A 21,090-nucleotide genomic window follows, 5' to 3' on the forward strand; every position below is an offset into this window, starting at 1 on the left:
CCAGATGACGGCTTCTTCACTACTGTTAGGTAGCAACATAAAATCAAAGAGTGAACCAGCAAAGTTAATTTTATACATTTCTAGGAGAACTTCAGTCATAGGCATATGCAGTCTTGGAGAACTCAGGGGTGAGAAATTAAAAGGACACCTTCTCATGTTTGCTGCCCCTGTTCACACTCTCCCACGAAGCCCAGTCCATAGATATGAAGATGAAAGTTGAAGAGTTTGATAACTACAATATTGTGCACAGTATAAACTTACAGCAGTTACAGCATCTAATCAGTGGACTAGGCTTTTTGACGGCTGCTTGGTAATAAATGAATTAAATAGATCTGTGAGCTTCAAAATATGCTCCAAGAAATTTAGGGGAAAGAAAAATTAGAGCTCGAACATAAAAGTAGGTAAAAAAAGTTAGAATTTATTATGAGCCATAAATATAAATAGATATAAAAATAAATTTAAGATGAATAAGGTACTAAAATTAAATTAACAATATGGACGTAAATATCACAGATAGAGTAACACACATACTAATAAAGATTGAGTACATATGTGATGAGTTAGGTTAGATAAAATAATACTTAAAGTTTTCACACTTGCCGTAAGAGAAGGTTGTTGCTGCGATTCAAATGAAATACATAAGAATGTTTTTTTCAGCCATGTTTTTTTTAGTTCGGATTGTATCATAAGACACTCTTTACTCTGACTATTTAAAGTACATTAAGTGCTCTGAAAATTATTTGCGATTTGTTCTTCTTATATAGCAGCAGGGCGTTGGTGAAGAGGCGTTGCATTGTCAGTTGCCTGATAACATCTGGGAGGATAGGTGCATATGGCGTTTGGGTGTCGCAAAACACCAGAGCACATTGTAGGAGCGACTTTTATGCATGGATAACAACACCAATGACTCAAATAGCATTATAGCCTCTTGACCGCTTCGGTTCAAAACAAAATCGGCTCTTAAAAATGAAAAATGAATGAAAAAGTATATCGGCGTCATCTCTGTTAACTCTCAGCTTGTAAACAGACACTTCTGGGTTGCAGACATAGTTGCACCCAGTTGAACAAAAACACACCAAAACGCATTTTTGGAAAAAAAGAAAGAAAAGAAAAATAAAATAATAATAATGAGTAGGGTGTAATTTTCTATTCAATTAGTCAAAGATTTTCTCCTGTTGATAGTTTAAAGTTGAGGATAATATTTTGAACGTGAAAATAGTCATTACACCTTGTCCTCAACATTTAGTTTTGAGGTGGAATAAAACTACAAACCTTTTGCTCTCTGTTCTAATTTGATGCATTTTTTTAAAAATTGGTCCATTTTTAAAGAGTTGCTGCAATATGTTTGAGAAGCCTTTTTCGGACCTTCATCAACTTCAATGACTAATTTAGTTCACACATGGTTGCTTATTTTTTCTACCTTTTTTTATCAGGTCAAAAAAATTTAGTGTCACATACAAATAAAAGTTGAAAGGAGTGCTACAGGCCGACAGCAAATGCAAGAGTGCCTAAAAATGCAAGTTAAGAAGGCACCATATTCTTTACATTGAAAATAATAAACGATCAAGATGTTAGAAGTGAGGGAGAGGGTACACAAGGCCTCTTACAAAACATTGAGTGCAAGACAAAACTTCAGAGTAATGCATTAAGATCTACATTGAAATTGAACTTTTTTAGATACCAATTTGTTCAAATATCAACTCAATTTACAAAAATTAGGCACTTGAACTGGTCAATTTGAGTATCAATTCCTCGACGTTTCTAGAAAATCAATGGGCAAAGGAACGTTTTGGGATCCGGTACACTTGAAGTATACCTTCATCGCATTTGGGTGATTTGTCCTATGTTCTTGACATAATCGAACTGGTGTGCAATATACCACTTTTTTTTTATTTTTATTTTTTTTGGCTTCTCAGATTCCTCCATCCCTTAGTCTTTCATTTAAAACGGAGCCCATCCATCTTTTTGAAAGCCAGATACATTTCTATAAAAAAATACATACTATTACAGCAAAATATTGCAGTTAAAAATAAAATCTAAAGCACAATGAGTAATAATGAAAAAAACTGGACGGGGAAAAGACTTACTCTGCAAAATTTGCAGAGAGTGAGCAATCATTACAAGTCTTTGAGACACAAGTGAACTTCACTAAACGAATAATAATTGTAATTGTTGAGGAAAATTGTAATTTAAAACCAATTACAAACCTTCCTTCTGCTCAGGGAAAATACTTATCATGATAAAATCAACAGTCAACAAGGAGTACAAAAACAATTGATTGTTAATGCTTAACTAAAATAAAATGGCAAATATTTTTTTAAAAAAATACTGTTAAAATGGCTCAAATTTCAATATGAAAGCAGATGAAACATTTTTATCTGTGAGTTCCATTAAGTCCTTCTTCATACTACACCAAAGTGAACAACCTTTATATTTTTGCTTTCTCCGTCATCACGACCTGGAACAAACCAATAGCTTGATATTAAGATGCCAATCACCTATGATTTAACGATTTGTAAGATTGATGAAATGTTTTCATAGATTTCATTTCTTTGACTTCAAAAAATCCCCAATAGGAAAGGTTTATCGTTGAACAAACAAAACTCTCTTTTTTGCGCTATAATTATGGGTCGGTGAGCAAAATTTCTGTTGTGAATGCTCATAATCAGTTGTCTTCATCCAGTCATGAGCTTGATCCTGAAATCCTGTTTCTGAAGTTATATGCAACATGACCAGTGTATCTAGCCCTGTTAATTTTTGGCATATACTCCATGTTGACACAAACTAACTTTTCCAAGAATGAATGAGGGTTGGGTATAAAAAGTTGAAATATTACAACACTGCAAAATGCAAAAATGAATGCGTTTCAGTTAACTGAGCAAGAGAGTTGTTTTTAAATGGGTATTTACATAATCTTCGATTTAGTGGCCCAAATTAAAGGCTGAAATTCTTTACCTGTGTTAATTCATTTTTATTTCATAATGGGTCATTGGCACTCATTTATTTTAATTCATGTTTTGAAGGTACAGAGAGAACTAAGCTTCTAGGAATTTTTCCCGATTCATTTAAACCCTAAATGACAAAGAAATCCCATCTTGGAAATGCCAAAAATGAGACAAGTTTGAAACGATATTTTTGGTGGGCTCTGGAGACCTAGCCAGGTATAGGAAACAGCTTTTGCTGATTGGTTGAACTTAAACTGAGCTTCAGGCGTCGCCTTGAAGCGAATTTTATTAAGAAGTTCGGTAATACTTTCGTGCCCAAACTTCCGGGCTGCCATTTTATTTGAGTTCAGAACTTCTGATTCGGTGACTGACAAATCGCATGGTGACAATCGCGTTGGTTCGTGATTTTGGTACCACCTTACATGGTGGTTCTAAAAAAGGTTCGACCTATTGAAAGCCAATGGATCTGATTGGTCAAATCTGGTAACAACCAAATCATCTGGTCTCCCCAAAGGGGTTCGGAACTTAAAATAGAATTCGCTTGTGCTACGTAAACTCAACCATCCGCTTTTGATTAGTCGGATTTTTATTAACTTTTTCTCCACTTAGAAGTGCTCTCCTAAACTTTTCAATGAACTATTTGGTTTTTTCTTGAATGTTTACAGGGAAAAAATTGAACTACAACCCTTTAAAAAAATCCTTGCCACCCCCAATCAATTTTCAAAGCACGTTTGCGATTGGAGACAAGATTTTGACATGACGTCATAGCCATAGGGCTTCTTCAGTAAAAACAGTAGTGTTCATTTTGAGGGGAGAAAACTCAATTACAGCTATTTTTCTCATCTAGAGTTATGCTGTTTGGAGCATTATTGGTTAAGACCAATCAGAAAGGCAACTGCAGGGGCGTTTCAGGCCTAACTGGACCCATCATTTGTGCAGCACAGTCTCTGAGGACTTATATTTGTTCTTTCCAAGAACTTGATATGGATGAAGAAATTTTAATTGCTGAACACCTGGAATTGTAAATTCAGAAAATCGATTGTACAGGATAAATTAGAGTAAAAATAAATTTGTTCATCACTTACTTGTCTTGATGGCTGACTTAGTCAAATGCTTCAGATAATCTTTAGTCAATGGTATAGTGACTTTTGGTAGAGGATCCTGTTTGGAGCTTGACGATGGTGATTGTTGGAAATTCAATGAGTTTGAAGTGAAATTCCTGCTGGAATTAGGTACATCAATCAATTCCTCAGAATTTATTTCAGGTTGAGGTGAGATATTCTGAAAAATAACAAGGAAGGCTAGTTTTAAAGGATCGGTGTTTTATTGATGCGATTTTGTACTTCTATTCCCGCTTTTCAAATGCATTCCCGACATGACTGTTGCATCAACAGCATTTCTTGGCTTCAATTAGTTCAAAACAGCTTTTCTTGCTAAAAGAAAGAGGCTCAAAGTTGAAGTTATTGAAAAAACGAGACAATCACCCATGATTTCACAACTTCGAATCCAATGTAACATAGCTGCCATACTAATAAATTCGCAAACCAACGATTTTATTTTAAAATAATGATACAGAAATTCACCTTAAACAGCGATAATATTGCAAGTACGCTCATGACCTCTCGTTACAATCGCGACTTGGGGGCCGTTCAAGAATTACGTAACGCACTTTGTCCAATTTGTTGACCCCCCCCCTTCCCCCTTTGTGATACACCCATAACGCAGCCCTTCACTACCCCCTTTTAATTGCGTACCTCTGGCCTAACCCCCCCCCCTTTTATTCCAGAGGGGCGGAATTTTCAGTTTTTTGCAAGTTTTCTTCAAAGTTTTTTCCCCCAGCTTGAATTTGTTATGTAACGCTGGGCTATCCCCTTGTAACGCACCGCAACGCCAGCTCAAACACCCTCCCTCTAGGTGTGTTACATAATACTCGAACAGCCCCTCAGAGGTAAATAAAGAAAGATTGATGAAATTATACGCAGCGCCCCAATTTTCTTATGACATCATGAAATCTGTTGGCGCGATATTTTTCAATTTGAAGTGGGGTTGCATTATTGGCAAATTTAAAAGGCTTTTTCTCAGTTAAAATGTGATTATTGTAAAATGGAAAAAGGTAGGCACTGTCATTTTTGACAGTGCCAAAAATAAATTTTAAAACAATTTTGAAACGGCGCTATTAAAGACATCTATGAGGAGGCAGAGAGGTTCTTAACATTGAAACACTGAGCGATTTCACACCGATACAATGCATTAAAGATTACTTCTGCAATACACAGTTGTACTGAACAAGCGCATTGGACAATTTAAGTTAAAAATAAACATTCAAAAATAAAATACTCTCTTTTACAAGCTAAAATCATGCGCGTCTTGAATAGAACCAATCAATCAGCCAATCAATTGGGAGTTTATTTCGGAGAATGCTCAGAAATCTACAGGGTGAATCATAGATTCATAGCCGTTAAAGCTGAGATCATTATCGGCCATAATTTTGGAGCTTAAATGATAAAAGTAATTGTGATCTAAATAAGTACAATTTTAGCAGAATGACACATATTTTGATTTTTCGGGAGGGAGAATCAGAGTTAAACTTGAGATCTAATATTGAATATAGAAGAGATTAATAATAATAAGTTATAATAATACTTTTATTGGATAAGTCTAGAATCTTATATGTAAATAAGATTTATATTTTTGATAATTTTATTTCTGTATCAATCATAGTTAAACTAATAATTGTTACTATTATCATGATAGATATAAAAGTAGGACTTACCGGTACAGTTATGTGAGTAACAGTGTCTGAAAACTTGACTTTCTGCTTGTGTGAGTTTTGGACGGTTGATGATGAGGATGGAGTAGGAGGGGGGCGAACAATAGGCAAAGGCGGTGGAAGTTGAGCAAGAAGAGGAACATTTCCATCTGAATGTTCACTGGCACTGTCACCATGCGAGCATTTCGAACAAGAAGACCGCGAACAATCACTCTGGGTTGAACCTGAGGCAAAATGAATATGTAACCAGTTAAGACGATTGCATTATGCGCTCAAATAGGTGTTAATGAATAGATCTGAATCAATTGGATGGCTCCACAAAAGGAAGATGAGAGACTTTTTTACTTCACTAAAACAGCTTGCATCTTTTAGGATCACTAAGGAATCTGACGAGGCAACCTGAAAAAATTAGCATCTCATCATTGTATAATAGGTAGTGCCATAAAGGGTTGATTCTTTGGAGTAAAAAATGAAAAAAACCGTACATCCATGCGATAAGGGTCCCCTTCTTCCCATCAAAGTTCAAATAAAAAAAGTAAACCTCAGAGAGGGCTACACTGAAAAAAAGAGAATGACAAAATCTGAACAGCTGGAATGGACTAAAATTTTGGGGTCAAAATCGTAAGTTCCCCGATTCAACTGAAATCAAGATAATCTCATCGGACCACAGGTTACTTGGTTTTCCTTTTTTCAAATAAAAAAGGCATTCCTTCAACATAAGCTCACACGCACCTGAAGTTGAACATTCGTCTGCTATTTCTTGAGATTTTTCCCATGCAGCATTGGCCATTTCCATATTATTGATGGATTTAGCATAATAATATAAGTCCAGAAATAGATCGTGTTCATGTAGATCGATTCCTAGTCTGAAAGCTTTTTCAAACAGCTGGTACCTAAAAATTTTGAAAAAAAAATGTTTCAGTGACACATTAACAACATATGGGTTAACTTCTTCATTACAAACAAAAGCCAATCAATTAATTTTCCAAATGTTTCTTCTAGATGACGATTACAGAGTTAAAAAGGAACACAACTGCTTAAATTAAAAAAAGTTCAAAACCTTTGCCATGTCGAAGCTCACACTAGGATTATAACATCTTTTTCATCACAAGAGACTGACTCTAGGCTCATCGAAACTGAGTAGAATTGGAGATTTTTTTTGTTCGAAATTTGAAAATTACAAAAACAAATTCAGAAAATCTTTGAAGAAGTAAAAAGTTTTTAGACAGTAAAATAACTTGCCGCACTGTCGGATAATCTTCTTTGCAGACAATTTAATATGCTTTGTGCAATATCATAATGCGAAGTCTAAAAAAAATTGTTGATCTCTTTCACTGATTGATTTAACTGACCTTACAAGTTGATGAAAAAATCTTCGGGTCAAATCTCTAACTGGATCACCATATTCCATTTCCACGGCAGGATTGATTGGATGCAGAGGTAAGTGAAAACTACCAAGGGCCGTTTGGAGTTGAACTAGAATTAAAAGTTAAATGAAAAAAATAAGTACTTTCAGCAGATACATACAGCTTACTGAGCTCAAGTGATACCGAATCTTGACCTTGTTGAATAATCTGGTGAAAATGCTTTAAGAAGAAAACCAGACCCCTGTGCAAAGATTCACCGGGACTTTATTAAAACATGAGTAGGAGATACATTTCTTTAAAGGGGTTTTTCCTCTTTTTAGGAAAGTTGTTGCAGGTATTGCTATTAAAAGAATGCATTTACGATTATATTCTGAAAAATAAAATATTTTAAACTTTTCTGAACTTCGTTCAGCTACGTTACACTGCTACAAAGTCTGTGCCTTTAAGAAGCAATAACTACCGCAATGTACAAATTGATGCAAGAATCTGATCAATAACAAGGAGCAACATTAGTACTCAGTCCTCTATGGTCGTTCTGAAAGTAAATTTTTGATGCATCATCAAGAATTTGGAGCCATACTACGGAGTATTAATGCTGTCACCTGTTATGGATCAGTTTGTTGCATTAGTTTGTACAATGTTATAATTATTGCATCTCAAAGACAAAAACTGAGTAGCAGCGCAACATATAGTAGCAGATCTTGCCCCTAGATCACTTAGAATCATCTTGGTAGAAACCAATCAAATACACACCCTCTCTTTCTGACGTGAATGGCAATCGGAAAATATGGTTGGTAATCAGATGGAGACAGGCTAGACAAGCTGAGGGAGTAGAATTCCAATCCAAACACAACAGAATGTTTATTGCCTTGTCTGTCTGATTGAAGCTCAAATACTGAGCAACTAAAGCATCCGCAGTCAAGCTTGAGTCACTTCCTATGATTCGTAAGATAGCCAGAGGTCCTCTGAAACAAAACGACAATACAATATTGTACAGAGATGCCTTTCAGTGTATTTCCTGAAGGATTTAAACTATTTTAATTCATTTCTCAACATGAGAGAGTTGTTGTTTCGTTTTGTAGAAGAGGGAACGAAATTATTTAAATGCAAGTAAGGCACTGAAAACATTATCATCAGACAAGTGTTAAAACTCAGGATTATTATTTTTATTTCTTTATTTTTTTCTTTAACAGAAAGAACAAAAGAAAGAAAGTAGAAAAGGTGGTACATGTTGATTTCATAGAGGTGCATCAGCAACTTCGGCCATTCACTTTTCCACAATTGAGAACAAATTTTAGGACAAACTGAGAAAATTATTACAAAAAAAGAACACATTTGAAAGGAAAAACGTAAAATTTACAGGATACAGAGAAATGTATGATAAAAGAAAATGGTAATAGACAACTTAATAGTGGGGAAAAGTCTATCACTGGATCTCCAGCAAAGAGAGAAAGAAAACCAGAAGATGGTTCTACATGAAGAGTGTCTACAAGAGGACTATTTCAATTGATCAGGTTTAAGTCCTAAATAAAGTTTTGTAAGAAAAAGTACACTGTCCTCTTCAACTGATTACGTAAATGTAGGAAACATACCTCTCAAAAAGAAGTAAAATGAGACTATCGCATTCTGCAGAGAGGCTGGGTTTCAAATTCCATTCAATGTTAAGCAGAGTAGCTTGGTGTCTAAAAAAGAAAAGAAAATATCTAAATACTTGTATTGATGAAAAATTCGACGATCAATCTCTAAACCGTTTTACAATTCATAACATCAAAAAATCATAGACAAAATTAAAAACTAATTCAGTTACTGTAAATATATACTTAAATTGAGAGTTGATGATTGGTTCTTTTTATGAGCATGTTATACTCAATGCAAGATTGTAAACAAATGCTTGTGATTTAGTACTATTCAACTTTTAAGTTAATTGCGGTGTGATCAAAATTCTGTTGAATTCCACTTTAATTTAAAACCCCATCATTTTTATGTTAAGCAAATTCAATTGTTAAAAAAAGAATAATTTAAATAATTAGATGCCTGAATATTAATTGAGTAAAATGAGTAAATTTCAACAAGGAATGAAGATTTCATCATGATATAGAGTTTCTGAGTCAGTTGGAGATGGCTAATAATGTCAACAAGGCCATCAAAGCCTACGTTTGGCACCGAGTAAAAGGTAAAGGAATTTAGTTTTTAAAAAATACAATCAATGACTATATACCATACCTAAACATATCTTCAACAAAAAATTCCAAATGAGCACTTACTTGAAATAACGTCCAAAATCGAGTATTGTTGATGGTGCAATGTCTTCACTAATTAGCTGTAGTTTGATGCATGACAGTGACAAATCAAAACATTGGAACTGGCTCCGTTCATTGCTTACAATTACAATAGAGGAATCTGGATGCCAACACAAAATAGTTGCAATCTGGAACATGAGAGAAGTTTGCAAGGTTCGTATTGAAAATGGGGAAACTCATGTGAGAATGGGGAAAATGGGGAAAATCCTGTCAGATTTTTTTTTTTTTTTTTTTTTTTTTTTTTTTTATGAATTTCGTTTCAATAGCATTGCAGTGGAAGGATTTGAGAAAAAGATTATTCTTGTCTACATCTTCTGCAGGAACTGCTTACAAATTGTATTCAACATGGGAAAAGTGCAATTAAATTTTAAGGTAAGCTTAAAACTTCCTGCACCCTTCTTTTTTCAACTAGGGGAGCCTTGAATTTGCACGACCTAGGTGTGAGGAAATTGAAAATCTCATCGTGCAAAATGCGCATTTCTGTAAAAAAAAAGAATGGGAGGAAAAGAAACAAAGAAATCAGAGAAATAATTAGAATAGGTACATCAAATTGATACTTACAAATGCTGCCTTGACAAAATTTGTCACAGCCCGGACAGAATCATGAAGTACTAAAGTTCCATCAATGCAGCTGAGCAATAACTTGGTATCATCAGGACTAGTCGCTGAGGAACAGACATGAGTTTGCAATGGAATTGAAATTTGGTTCACTCTCAGAAGCTTAGGCTTCAGTACCTCATACTCACTGCTTTCTATAGTTACGTCTCCCTGCGGAAAGAAAATGATTGGGATAAAAAAATTTAGCTCACATGAAAGAGAAAACCATCTTAAAAAATGCTCAAAGTTGGGCTATAGGCCTGTTGCAAACTTTTGCTAGAGCAAAAATAAGAGTTGTTTCCTATAGATAATGCCTCAAAAATCACGATGAGCGCATCAGCAAAGTCTGAAATGCACCCATAACTTCACAATCTGCGTAAGAAATTTGGGTTTTTTTTAAGCTTCCCGCTTCAAAAACGATACTACGGCACAGGTGAACATTTTGTTAGAGGAGTCGCTCCATCGTCGGCAATATTCATCATGGCCGACGCTTGCGCAGTTCCGCGCGTAATTCGAGGAGAGTTCAAGGTCAATCAAGGCGGGTAAGGAAAATATGAACGTAAACACGCCGATTGTTATCTGGTCTAATCCTGTTCAGGTGTTATCTCGTCCCTTCACAGGTGTTTTGGCGGATTGTCGTCGGCCATGATGAGTATTGCCGACGATGGAACGACTCCTCTAACAAAATGTTCACCTGTGCCGTAGTATCGTTTTTGAAGCGAAAGGCTCAAAACACCGCAAATTTCTTACACAAATTGTGAAGTTATGAGTGCATTTCAGACTTTGCCGATGCGCTCATCGTGATTTTTGAGGCATTATCTATAAGAAACAACTCTTATTTTTGCTCTAGCAAAAGTTTGCAACAGGCCCATTCTGAAGTCAAACACTTCCATACAAAAACCATGCACTCAACATTTTGGAAAAACAAAAAATTTATAAAAACTAGCAAGCAAAACTGCATGCACATTAAAAATTGATCACACAGAAAGCAATTTACATTACTTGCCAAGTTGAAATGTTACCGACATTATGAGTAGAAAATAAAGACAAGAACAAAGTACACAATACCACAAAATTTAGCACAGGCTAAATTTCATCATTTTTTGTGGGATATTCCTTACGATCTTCTGCGTAAGATGGGCTTTTCAAATCGACTTTTCTGTGGGCCAATCTTGAAGAAATCGGTTTGAAAAATACGTTTTTCAGCAGTTGTAATCGCTTCATTGAGTAGAAAATACAGGTGATCGAGGAAAGAGCTCCTTTTTCCTTGTCTTGCCCCGCGAGAAAACAACTCATCGACGCATCGCATATCAGTTCAGAATAAAAGGCTCAGCATCCTTCAACTACGCAACAATGTCACTACTCCATACAATACCGTACATTAAATTGCCAAAAAACACACTTTTCACACTTGGTTATCTGAAGATTGGTACATGGAAAGTTCAATTTTGAAAGCTCACTAAGCTCGGGAGGTCATTAAGGAACATCATATTAAAAAATCTTGAAATTTAGCTGCTGCCAAATTTCTTGGTATTGTGTATGGTGTCCATTATCTTAGAAATTTTCTAATATTTTGCCAGATTAAAGTCATTTTCACCGATGATAAATAATCAAAGCTCATTCCATGCGCGATTATAGCCTTTATGTTTTTGAAAAAAACTTTATTCGGATTGAATCACTGCTTACATGTATGTACATATTTAAAGGTTTTTACAGATTGGATTGTGTGCGAGAGAGAAAACTTTTCTTTGTTGTGACTTACCTTTCTGGAGATTTTCTGTTCAATGGAGTGAAGAATGTTAGGATAGAGCTGACTGAATTTGATGTCTAAAATTTCGTGCTCAGTTCTGAGAAAGCAAGCTAATGAGGCCTTCGTCCTATGGAAAAACACAACAGTATAGTAGACATCTTGTTTATCAATCTTTCATTGCCTACCAAAGTCATTAATTTTAAAACCATCGTAATAAGCCTGTTGCAAACAGGGGACTTAAAGACTGAGTGGACATTCAAATGGTAAAATTGCATTGAGATAATGTTGAGAATAAAACATACGTCTAAAATACAATCCAAAACGCACAATTTGTATAGTCTCTGAGAGATATTTTCATCCAATGGGCACTTACACTCCTAAGTTACTGGTGATCAAGTTTGCTCAAAAAATGTGGATGTACATTAAAAAAAACGTAACTCTAAAAAACAAACAACCCCGCGAACTGTTAAAAATTTTGCTTACACACAATTTCAATCAATTGCAAGTATTTCATGTTGCCTTCTAATCAAGAAAAGGAGAGTAAAAATGCTTTAACAGAATTGAAATTATTAATGAGAAAGATACGTAAAAATTTGCAGGATTGTTGTTTATTCCAGTTTGATTTTTTTGACATGTCTCCCTGGGCAAACTTGACAACTGAGAAAGAAGCACTTGAAGATACAGAAAATTTGAGAATGAGTATTACAAACTATATAAATTATGTGTTTTGGAGTGAATTTTAGACATGTTTGATGTGTTGATGCCATTTGTATGTGATTTTGCCGGTGAAAAGTTTACTTAGTCCACCATATCTGTAACGTGCAAAAGATCTTCTTCACTCGGTGTTGAACTCGGTATAAAGCTATCAGATATTTAAGCTTGAAGATAAAATATCAACCTCACTTTTTGTGGGCTAATTGGATCTCGTGAAACAGATGCATACATATGACACTTTAATTTTGAATGCCTTGCTTTCATCCATTTTTGGTCATGCTTGATGAGGAACGACACTGGGTAAATGTTCGATTTCACATTTTGTTAATAAATAGTAGCCTCATCACTTTATAAAAAACTTAGGTAAATAGATTTCAAAGAAAAAATAGGGAATTTTTTCCTCATCAAGAATAAAGTAGATTGTTTCTAAAGAATTCGAGCACAAAAGTTGTACGCCCCTCCCTTCAGAACGCTAAAAAAAGTCAAATGGACGGATTCAAACTGAGCGAGCCTAACTGCTTAATTTTCTCTTATATTTCATTTTTTTAACAGAAAACTGAACTACTTAATACTTCAAAAATTTCAGTAAATATACTCTTGATTATGAAAGGTATGCTCACAATATTTTAAGTTTTAGTATTGTTTAGTTTTCTGTTTGAAAATAAAACATCAGAGAAAATCAACGTATGTTTAATGTGGTTGGGCTGATTCTGGATAATCTAAGACTAAAATAGAGTTACTTTTGGTTTATCATTCCGTATCATTGGTGTTAGATCAGGAGTGTACAAACCACATAAATTCAAGTCATGATTACCCGTTAATTTCAAAAATCTGCACATTAGCACGATCCACATCTCTGACTACAGGTCTCCAAGGAAACACTTCATCATTAGCATTCCGCCACCACACTAGAACCTGCAGGAAGAAATAAAAAACGGAGGAAAATGAGTCAAAAATATTTTAACGTTTACAAATTTCACAAATTATATTGAAGGATATTAAAAATTAAATTTTTACCAGACCATGGTACACTTGTTTCTCGGCCTCTTCTGTGCGACTATGATTATTGGTCATCCAACAGATAAAGTTGGTTGAATTTTGCAAGGGAGTCATAGTTTGTCTGGAATCAACCTAACTGCATTAAGTTACCTCATTTCTTTTTCAACTTCAGTTGGGTTTTAAAATTTCAAACTCAATAATTCCAATCAAAACCTAGGTATTTTAATCTTTATATAAAATTTTCTTCTCTTTTTTTTAAAGTCTTTTTAACTTGATGGAAAATACAACTACTGAGACTCATTATTTAAACATAAAAAGAGAATTTATAGAAGCGTGTCAAGGCTACATATATGTATATTTTAGTCCACAAAAACTGAAAATTAAGTTATCCGCTCCGAGGAATAAAAAATATTCTTTAAGCATTTTGTGGTAAGAAAATGCCTGAAAATGTCAGACATGAAAGAAGGCTTAGAAAAAGTAGTTTTGAGAGAAACCTACTGACAATCCTAAACTGCCTAATTTAGAGAAAAAGATTGTCTGACTTAGTAGAATGCAATTTTGCGTCTGATTTAGAGAGAATGGAGAATTTGTATGCAAATTTTTCATTGCTTCATCTGAGAGTGCTTAAAGAGCTGATTTCACGGTATTTATTATAATTTTTTTCTGATATGGGAAATGGTATAAAAAAGGATTTAAAAGTGAGAAGATGCACTACCTAGTGGCGGTATTTCCTATTTAAACACATGTATTTTAGCAGATTAGATCATTTTGTCATATCTTCTCCAATAATTGTTCAATTCATGAACCAAGGGTATCCTCGTGTTCGATTCACTCAGTAGTTTCCACTAATACACGTAATTCATCAAATTTCAGATACCTGCAAATTCTCTATTCTGTTGAAATCTCAAAATCCTAATTCCTCATCCAATTTGACAAAAATTCTGATAGAAAAGTTTTTCTACCTTGACTAAGGTCCTATTTTCCAATTATATGTCTCAATGGCAACCTCTTAGTGAGTGACTACGATGTTATAGAGTGCAGAGACCTTGGTAAATATTAAATCTTTTTTGTTTCATTTTCTTCAATTGAAAGGAAATAAACTTGAGAGAGTTTACAATTGCTTAAAAATGAAAACATTTACTCATTATTCAAATTTTCAATTAACAAGTCAGCTGGACTTACCAAATCTCCAGAAACATTGGCAGATAAGTGCTTTTCTATTCTACGACCAGTTGGGCCCTCTAACTCCACAGAGGATAGTTTTGGATCAGTGTGTGCCAGTTTCTTGTAAAGATTTATCTTCTTCACAGGGGGTTTTGACATGTACACTAAAGTCAACTGGTGTTCATTGAACGAACAAAGGAAGTGCTGTTTCATCAATACAACTGCAGCAAAACAAAAACGTTTAAGGAACGGTGACAGTTTTCAGAGAAACCAAGACTGATTTTTAGTGAGTTTCCTTTCATTAGTAAATTATAAGATATTTCATTTTCTATCGGAGAAATAAAAGAAGAAAATTCTCCTGAGACATTTGGAATAGCTGTTCTGAATATTGTTGGTCTCTGGTGGGCTTTAAAGGATAAAGAACTGTGGCGGTTTGGCATCGCAGAACACCAAAGCGCTATGAAAGCAGCTTTCATGTATGCATATGAAGAGTATTTGTTCATTTATTTATTATCAAGGCATGCCACACAGGGAGGCAAGTACATCTTTTAATCGATGAAGAGTCTTTATGTTCTAATAAAATTCCCTGATTCTTATCGAGAAAAATTCTCAATGTTTTTAACCAGACAAATGAGTCATGGATTCATCAGTTCCATTAGTAGATTTAAAGGGACTGTAAAATTCTGATGTAACATCAAACTTTTCAATTATGCAAAGAATTTCCTGATTTGTACAAAATTTACCAACTTTCTGAATATATAAATTTTTTGAAGGTACTTGTTACACTCCAGGATTTTTAAGACAGAGATGCACTGCGATAAAAGAAATCATTTTAATCATTTGAGTTTTGTATCTGTTTTTAAGGAATTCTATCATTGTCGCATGAATTCTAAGGTGCTCTCCTCTAGCTGTTAAAGTTACAAAAAAAAATTCAGCGGAGGAATTACTTACAATCATTCAAATAGTCAGTGAGCAACTTTCCAACTAAATATTTGTCGAATGAAATGTTGACCAAATCCCCAGATATTGGATTAACAGCTGCATTGACCAAAAGACCAGAGCTTAAAACAAGTAACAGGGAGCAACTGTCGCGCCACACAGCTTTAATGACACATTGCTGATCTAGTAAATCCTGAAAATCAAATCATTATAGGTGAGGTTAAAAAATTTAGAGATTTCACAAGATTCAATGATGAGTTCAAAGCTCTTATAAACAAATTTTCCTGTGAAGATACTTGAAATAATGAACATTTCATATTACTTTACTAGATATAGTAAAGAAAACCTCCAAAACAGCAATTCATCATTTTATAGGTGCATCTTAATTAAATACAAGTGCTTTGAAGTTTAAATTTTTGTTAATGCTCTTGATTTCTTTTCTTCATTGATAATATTTCATTGCGTTTGGTTGATAGTTAAAAATTTTAATTTACTTGAATTACACTTCATTACAACCTGTAAGTAAGCTTTGTAACTTGAGCTGTGTTTTAATTGCAGCCTCTCATATCTAAAGAATAACAATACCAATGGCTAAAATTGAAAAATTTGCACCTCACATTGTGAAATTTCTGTTGTCTGCTTGAGTTTTATTTATTTCTGTGATTTTTCTTTACTCATTCCACAAAATTCACACACAATTAAAAGGAAAAATTTTGATTAGTTTTCTTTGAAGAGAATGAAATGTAAAAAATGTTTAAACGCTGTAATTTTTCCCATTTAACCATCAATATGCTGGCTGCAAAGAATATTGATGGTGAACCTCAAAAACCACATCTCGATTGTGATGTTTTAAAATCTTTGCGCCCATTTTATTATTTTGTAAGGAGAATAAATCATAATAGGTGCGTTGTCGAAGTCAACTTTCCGTTTGCGTTGGGCTTCTCAACGCTAACGGATATCACGTGACAGTTGACTTACCCGTTGGAAAACGCGTTGTTGGTCGTCTCTGTTGACTAAAAATTGTTGTGTTTTGAATGTGACACCGCGTGCACAATATCATTTAGAGGTTAGCTCAACGCTCTCAACTACCTCCTAAGACCGATGACTTGTTGACTTCCGTTTGGTAAACAGTCCAGGACATCGGGCAATCCCAACGGAAGTCGAACAACGCCGAGCGTTGGGCATCGGGTAATTCCATTGCCCAACGCTCCTCAACAGTTGACTTCGACAACGCAGCTATACATTCCATTCAATTGTTACAGAATTTACTATGCACAGAAAAGAAAAGTCATGGAAATTTTGAGGAATTGATGTTGATTAGTTTTCAATTTAAAAAAAAAGTATGACACAAAGTCTAGAATATCGCAAACCCAGATAACTGATTGGGGAATTTCACCATCAATATGCAAGTTACCGCAGCAGGTAATATTTACATTTACACACAACAGTAAATTTTCCTTTGGTTTTTCTGACATTTTTACTTCACACACCACAGTTGTCCCAGTTAATTTATAGGATTGATCCTCCTTTTTCCCCATTGAAAAGCACCCCGATACCAACCTTGCTACCTTGCATATGTCAGAATAGCTACCTATTGCTTGGCTGCAATACTGTGCCGATAGAGTATAGGTACTTATTTCCTTAACATTCATTCTCTCACAATGGTAAAATGATGAATAGGAACACTAACCTCCAATTCCTTCAGAGAATCTCGTAGTTTCACTGGCCTTTTGTTAGGAGGGATCCAAAACATGCCTCTCTTTTCCGTGTAGGTTTTTTTTGCCACTTGTAAAGGTGCATTACAAGGTGTTTTCTTTTCATGGTATCTAAAAACATCAATAAAATAGATTAGAATCACTGAAGATATTAAATCAAAATCAGGAGCACTATCGAGTTCATGTGATATTTTTTCCAGTTCCCACTTCCAGACCATTTAGTGACATTTTTTGGACTGCCTGTCTATTTACCTGTTGGTATAGAGTCCTTAAACTTTCAGTTATTTTGTGCCGTACTATCCGAAGAGACAATAGTGCCAAGGTATAATGGAGAACATTTAGAAGCACTGTAAACCTTAAGGATAGGAATCTATCTTTTCAGCACTGAGGTAAAACAATTTAGGGCAGTGGAAATCACCAGAGCCACAAAAATCTAGAATCAGAACCAATTTTTAGCTTTGAAAAATACCATATTCAGCTCCTGGCGTGGTTCAGTTACTGGACGCTAAAATTTGTCTCGACATTGAGCTGGAAAAAAGGAAAATTTAAGACCTTCATCGTTTTGTACTCACTTGAAAGCAGCATAATCTGTCTCTCTGATGGATATAGTGTCTTTGCTAGTCCAGAAATGTAATTCGCTGATTAGAGTTACCATTTTTTTGCATTTCAGAAGCGCAGCAAACGCGTCTACACATTTGGTGCTACCACTACTCACACAGAAATGAAAACAGTTTAAACAAGTTGAATATGTGGCTTGATAGCATCATGAATAAAATCAATCTACAGACCGGCTAAACGATAAACACAATTTTTATTATCTTATTAAAATAAAAGGTACATAATTTAACGAAACGTCAATCTATTTACATAAAAAACGTCAACCAATGCATCTTCTTCTTCTTCCTAAAGCCCCGGTTCAATGACCAATCAAACGGCTGATTCTGCGATTGTATCGAAGCGTGGCTTTGTTGACAAACATGAATATGAAACATTTCAGTTTTGAGGTTAAAATTTAAAGAGGCTAGAAAGTTGGAAGGTTTTTCTCTGACTCCGCAAGTTCTCACAAGTATTCAAAAAAATAATAGGATGAGCATGTTATCCTTTTATTAAGTGTTACTATTTCTTTTCATATCAAGAAGAATGAGTGGACTTCACAGACAACAAATTTTACGGTTGTACAAGGACATCCTGCGTTACGGACAGCAACTGCAATACACAGACAAGAGTTATTTCTATCAAAGGATTTCAGATGAATTCAAGAAGAACAAAAATGAAAGTGAATCTACTCAAATGAACTTCTTGTATGAGGTATGTAGTATATCTCAACACTATTTACTTTGTCAAGTTCGGGGTATGATTCGGGTTGCTTGCACCCACAGCCAAGAAACTCACCAAAGCAGATTGGATTTTGAGAAAGAAGCAATGTATTTCTTGTATATGTCCATGGGCTGATGCAATAATTTTGCTAAAATTTCGTCTGTGCTTTGCTAGCTACTTACAGTGATTCGACAGATGCCATATTTTGTGTCAGAACGACAAGCGATATATCGCATCGATTGGCTCTATTTTTTCAGCTATCATTAATTTAATCAGTTGGCAGTGTTGTTCCTTAGCCCTTGATAAACATGTGTAAGTGAATCCATTTTTTAAAATATTCTTTTTTAATAAAGTTCATGTGCAGTCCTCTTTAGGTAAGTGTTCTCTAACTGAATGGAACTCTTGAACGTGTTAGAGATTTGTGATTTTAATACTTTTTCCTGTGTAAAATTTTGCAAGAAACACTATGGTGCCACTGGTTTTTTCTGAAACAAACTCTTAAATGGAATGGAAGCTCTTGAAGTTGAAACCACAAGAAAGGGGATCCCAGATGAGACCCAGTGACTACAAGAACTTCTAATTCTTACTTCGGCTGATTTTTTTTTCTATTTTATTGTTACTTATTTTCTATTGTTATTTAATTCTTTTTTTCAGAAAGGTGTTGCTCTCCTACAAAACAAGCGAATCAAGTGATATAACTAGCCTCATGATGTTTCCAATTTATCAGAAAGCACTCATTCGGAATTCAGTGCTCAAGCAGTTTTTCCCAAGCTGTGTAGCTAGTATTTTAAAAGTTACTTACAAAATAGATAGATCCAAAGTGCCAACTTTTGACGAAAAAGACATCAAAGAGCAGTTCGTTCGGGGTAGTGGTCCAGGTGGTCAGTCTGTCGCTCGCTCAGCAAACCAGGTTATCTTGACACACCTACCTACAGGTATGGTATAAGTAATGATGGATGTGCCTTACCAGAAATATTTATCTCCAGAAAAACAATGTCATTGAGTTTCTGATGTATTTAAAATTTGTTAGAAATTTCAATGAGTTCGACCTAAAAAAAAATCAATCAAGACAGTCTGTTGTCAAATGGAAGTAAGGGTTTAGACCTTGAGATATACAAGAATGGACAAATGCCATTCAACCTGAAGTGCATCAATCATCAGTTGGACTGCATTTTGCAATTTGGAACTATAAATTCTGGCTCTTCTGGAAAAACACCTATGTTCATAGGGAAACTAATGGAACAAACGTTGTTTTTAAATCGGGCCAGAATTTATAGTTCCGAATTGCAAAATGTAGTCCAGTTGGCCCATAGTCTAGCAAAGTTAAATTTCTGTTAAATGGTGCCATTTTTTATGAGACATGTGTCCATCCTTTTCTTTCCCCAGTTCCAGCATAGTTAGATTCTCTCTGAGATTTCAACGCTGCCCGCTTCTGATCATCGTTTCCTTGCTACCTTTTAACTATTTTTAGATGCCCATCACCCATGACTTCTTTCTTTGTAACCTGAATCGAGTTCATAGTCTTTTAGTGTTATAAAAATGAATCAAATTTAGTGAAATGTGGCTTAGCAAATATAACTTTTTCCTTTTATTTAATCAAAATCAATATTACATCTATACATGATTCCCCTTGAATTTCAGATTCTAACACCAGGATTTGTTCCTCCTTCTTTGTTTGCTTTTCTTTTACAAGTCTGATTTCTTCAATTCAGGTTTTATAATCAGATGTCATGAAACCAGATCCGTGGAGCAAAATCGAAAGATAGCCCGTGAAAAACTAATCACCAAGTTGGATAATGAAATCAACGGAGAGAATTCAGTTGAAGCCCAACAGAAGAGAATTGATAAAAAACGAGCATCTGCGGCAGAGAGTAAGCGGAGGAAACTGGAAGAATTGAAAAGACAATGGAAAGAAAGAGAAGGCCTTACTTGAAATATGTATCTTTTCTGAACCCCGTCATAAATTGTTGATACTCCATTAAGTCATTGTTGCTCTGAGTGTTACTTTTTTAAAGAAAATTAGAAAATGTCATTAATTAATCATTAATCAAATTAAAAGTTTTGATAAAATCAAAATCAGTCATTTTTAATCATGTATTTTGTGGATGCACCAGATTTTTAGCCTATGCAGTGTAGTATACTCCATCATGCACTGGTGCACATCATCACCTTTGAGCAGCAGCATCAGAAATGGTTTGGGGAGTGGCTCATGCCCTTAAAACCAGAGCACTAATTTATCCATTTCTCCTTAAACAGTAGTGAGTAGCATTACTTCCTAAATGGGAATTTCTTCCACTTGCAACTAATTTAAGTTTAAATTATTATTGAGTAAAAATTTTTCCAGCAAAAGTGATAGTTATGAGGGAGCCCAACTCGAGGAGACAAGAAAGTCAAACTCATTGCTATCTTGTGGCAAATTATTACTCTCCTAAGTGCCATAGTTAGTTCCTCTTTGAAGAAATAAGTTTTGCTCAAGAATTTAAGACAATGTAAGCATGTATTTATTGCTTCAG

General features: G+C 34.8%; 2 protein-coding genes across 2 annotated transcripts; one reads left to right on the forward strand and one right to left on the reverse strand.

Annotated features, from left to right (window-relative positions):
- Positions 1-398: 398 nt before the first annotated feature.
- On the reverse strand, positions 399-18,125 carry frtz (WD repeat-containing and planar cell polarity effector protein fritz). The gene is made up of 15 exons (XM_019061190.2): positions 17,833-18,125; positions 17,236-17,371; positions 15,558-15,738; positions 14,625-14,827; positions 13,258-13,358; positions 11,742-11,856; positions 9,944-10,150; positions 9,347-9,510; positions 8,675-8,764; positions 7,836-8,047; positions 7,068-7,191; positions 6,448-6,608; positions 5,719-5,939; positions 4,031-4,226; positions 399-2,458 (listed from the first exon to the last, which is right to left on the reverse strand). The coding sequence occupies exons 1-15, from the start codon at positions 17,913-17,915 to the stop codon at positions 2,403-2,405; spliced, it is 2,250 nt and encodes a 749-aa protein (XP_018916735.2). The 5' UTR covers positions 17,916-18,125; the 3' UTR covers positions 399-2,402.
- A 170-nt stretch (positions 18,126-18,295) lies between these two features.
- On the forward strand, positions 18,296-20,653 carry LOC109043861 (mitochondrial translation release factor in rescue). The gene is made up of 3 exons (XM_019061196.2): positions 18,296-18,568; positions 19,232-19,512; positions 20,290-20,653. The coding sequence occupies exons 1-3, from the start codon at positions 18,564-18,566 to the stop codon at positions 20,508-20,510; spliced, it is 507 nt and encodes a 168-aa protein (XP_018916741.2). The 5' UTR covers positions 18,296-18,563; the 3' UTR covers positions 20,511-20,653.
- Positions 20,654-21,090: the final 437 nt, after the last annotated feature.

This window comes from Bemisia tabaci, chromosome 3, assembly GCF_918797505.1.
Source record: "Bemisia tabaci chromosome 3, PGI_BMITA_v3".
Lineage (NCBI taxonomy): Eukaryota > Metazoa > Arthropoda > Insecta > Hemiptera > Aleyrodidae > Bemisia > Bemisia tabaci.

Coding starts and splice junctions, on each gene's coding strand:
- frtz (XM_019061190.2), bottom strand. CDS start 17,915: ATGGTAACTCTAATCAGCGAATTACATTTCTGGACTAGCAAAGACACT. Junction 14,828..15,557: donor CACTGACTATTTGAATGATT/GTAAGTAATTCC, acceptor GTTTTGCTGCAG/TTGTATTGATGAAACAGCAC. Junction 2,459..4,030: donor TAAGTCAGCCATCAAGACAA/GTAAGTGATGAA, acceptor GGTTTGTTCCAG/GTCGTGATGACGGAGAAAGC.
- LOC109043861 (XM_019061196.2), top strand. Junction 19,513..20,289: donor CTTGACACACCTACCTACAG/GTATGGTATAAG, acceptor TCTTCAATTCAG/GTTTTATAATCAGATGTCAT.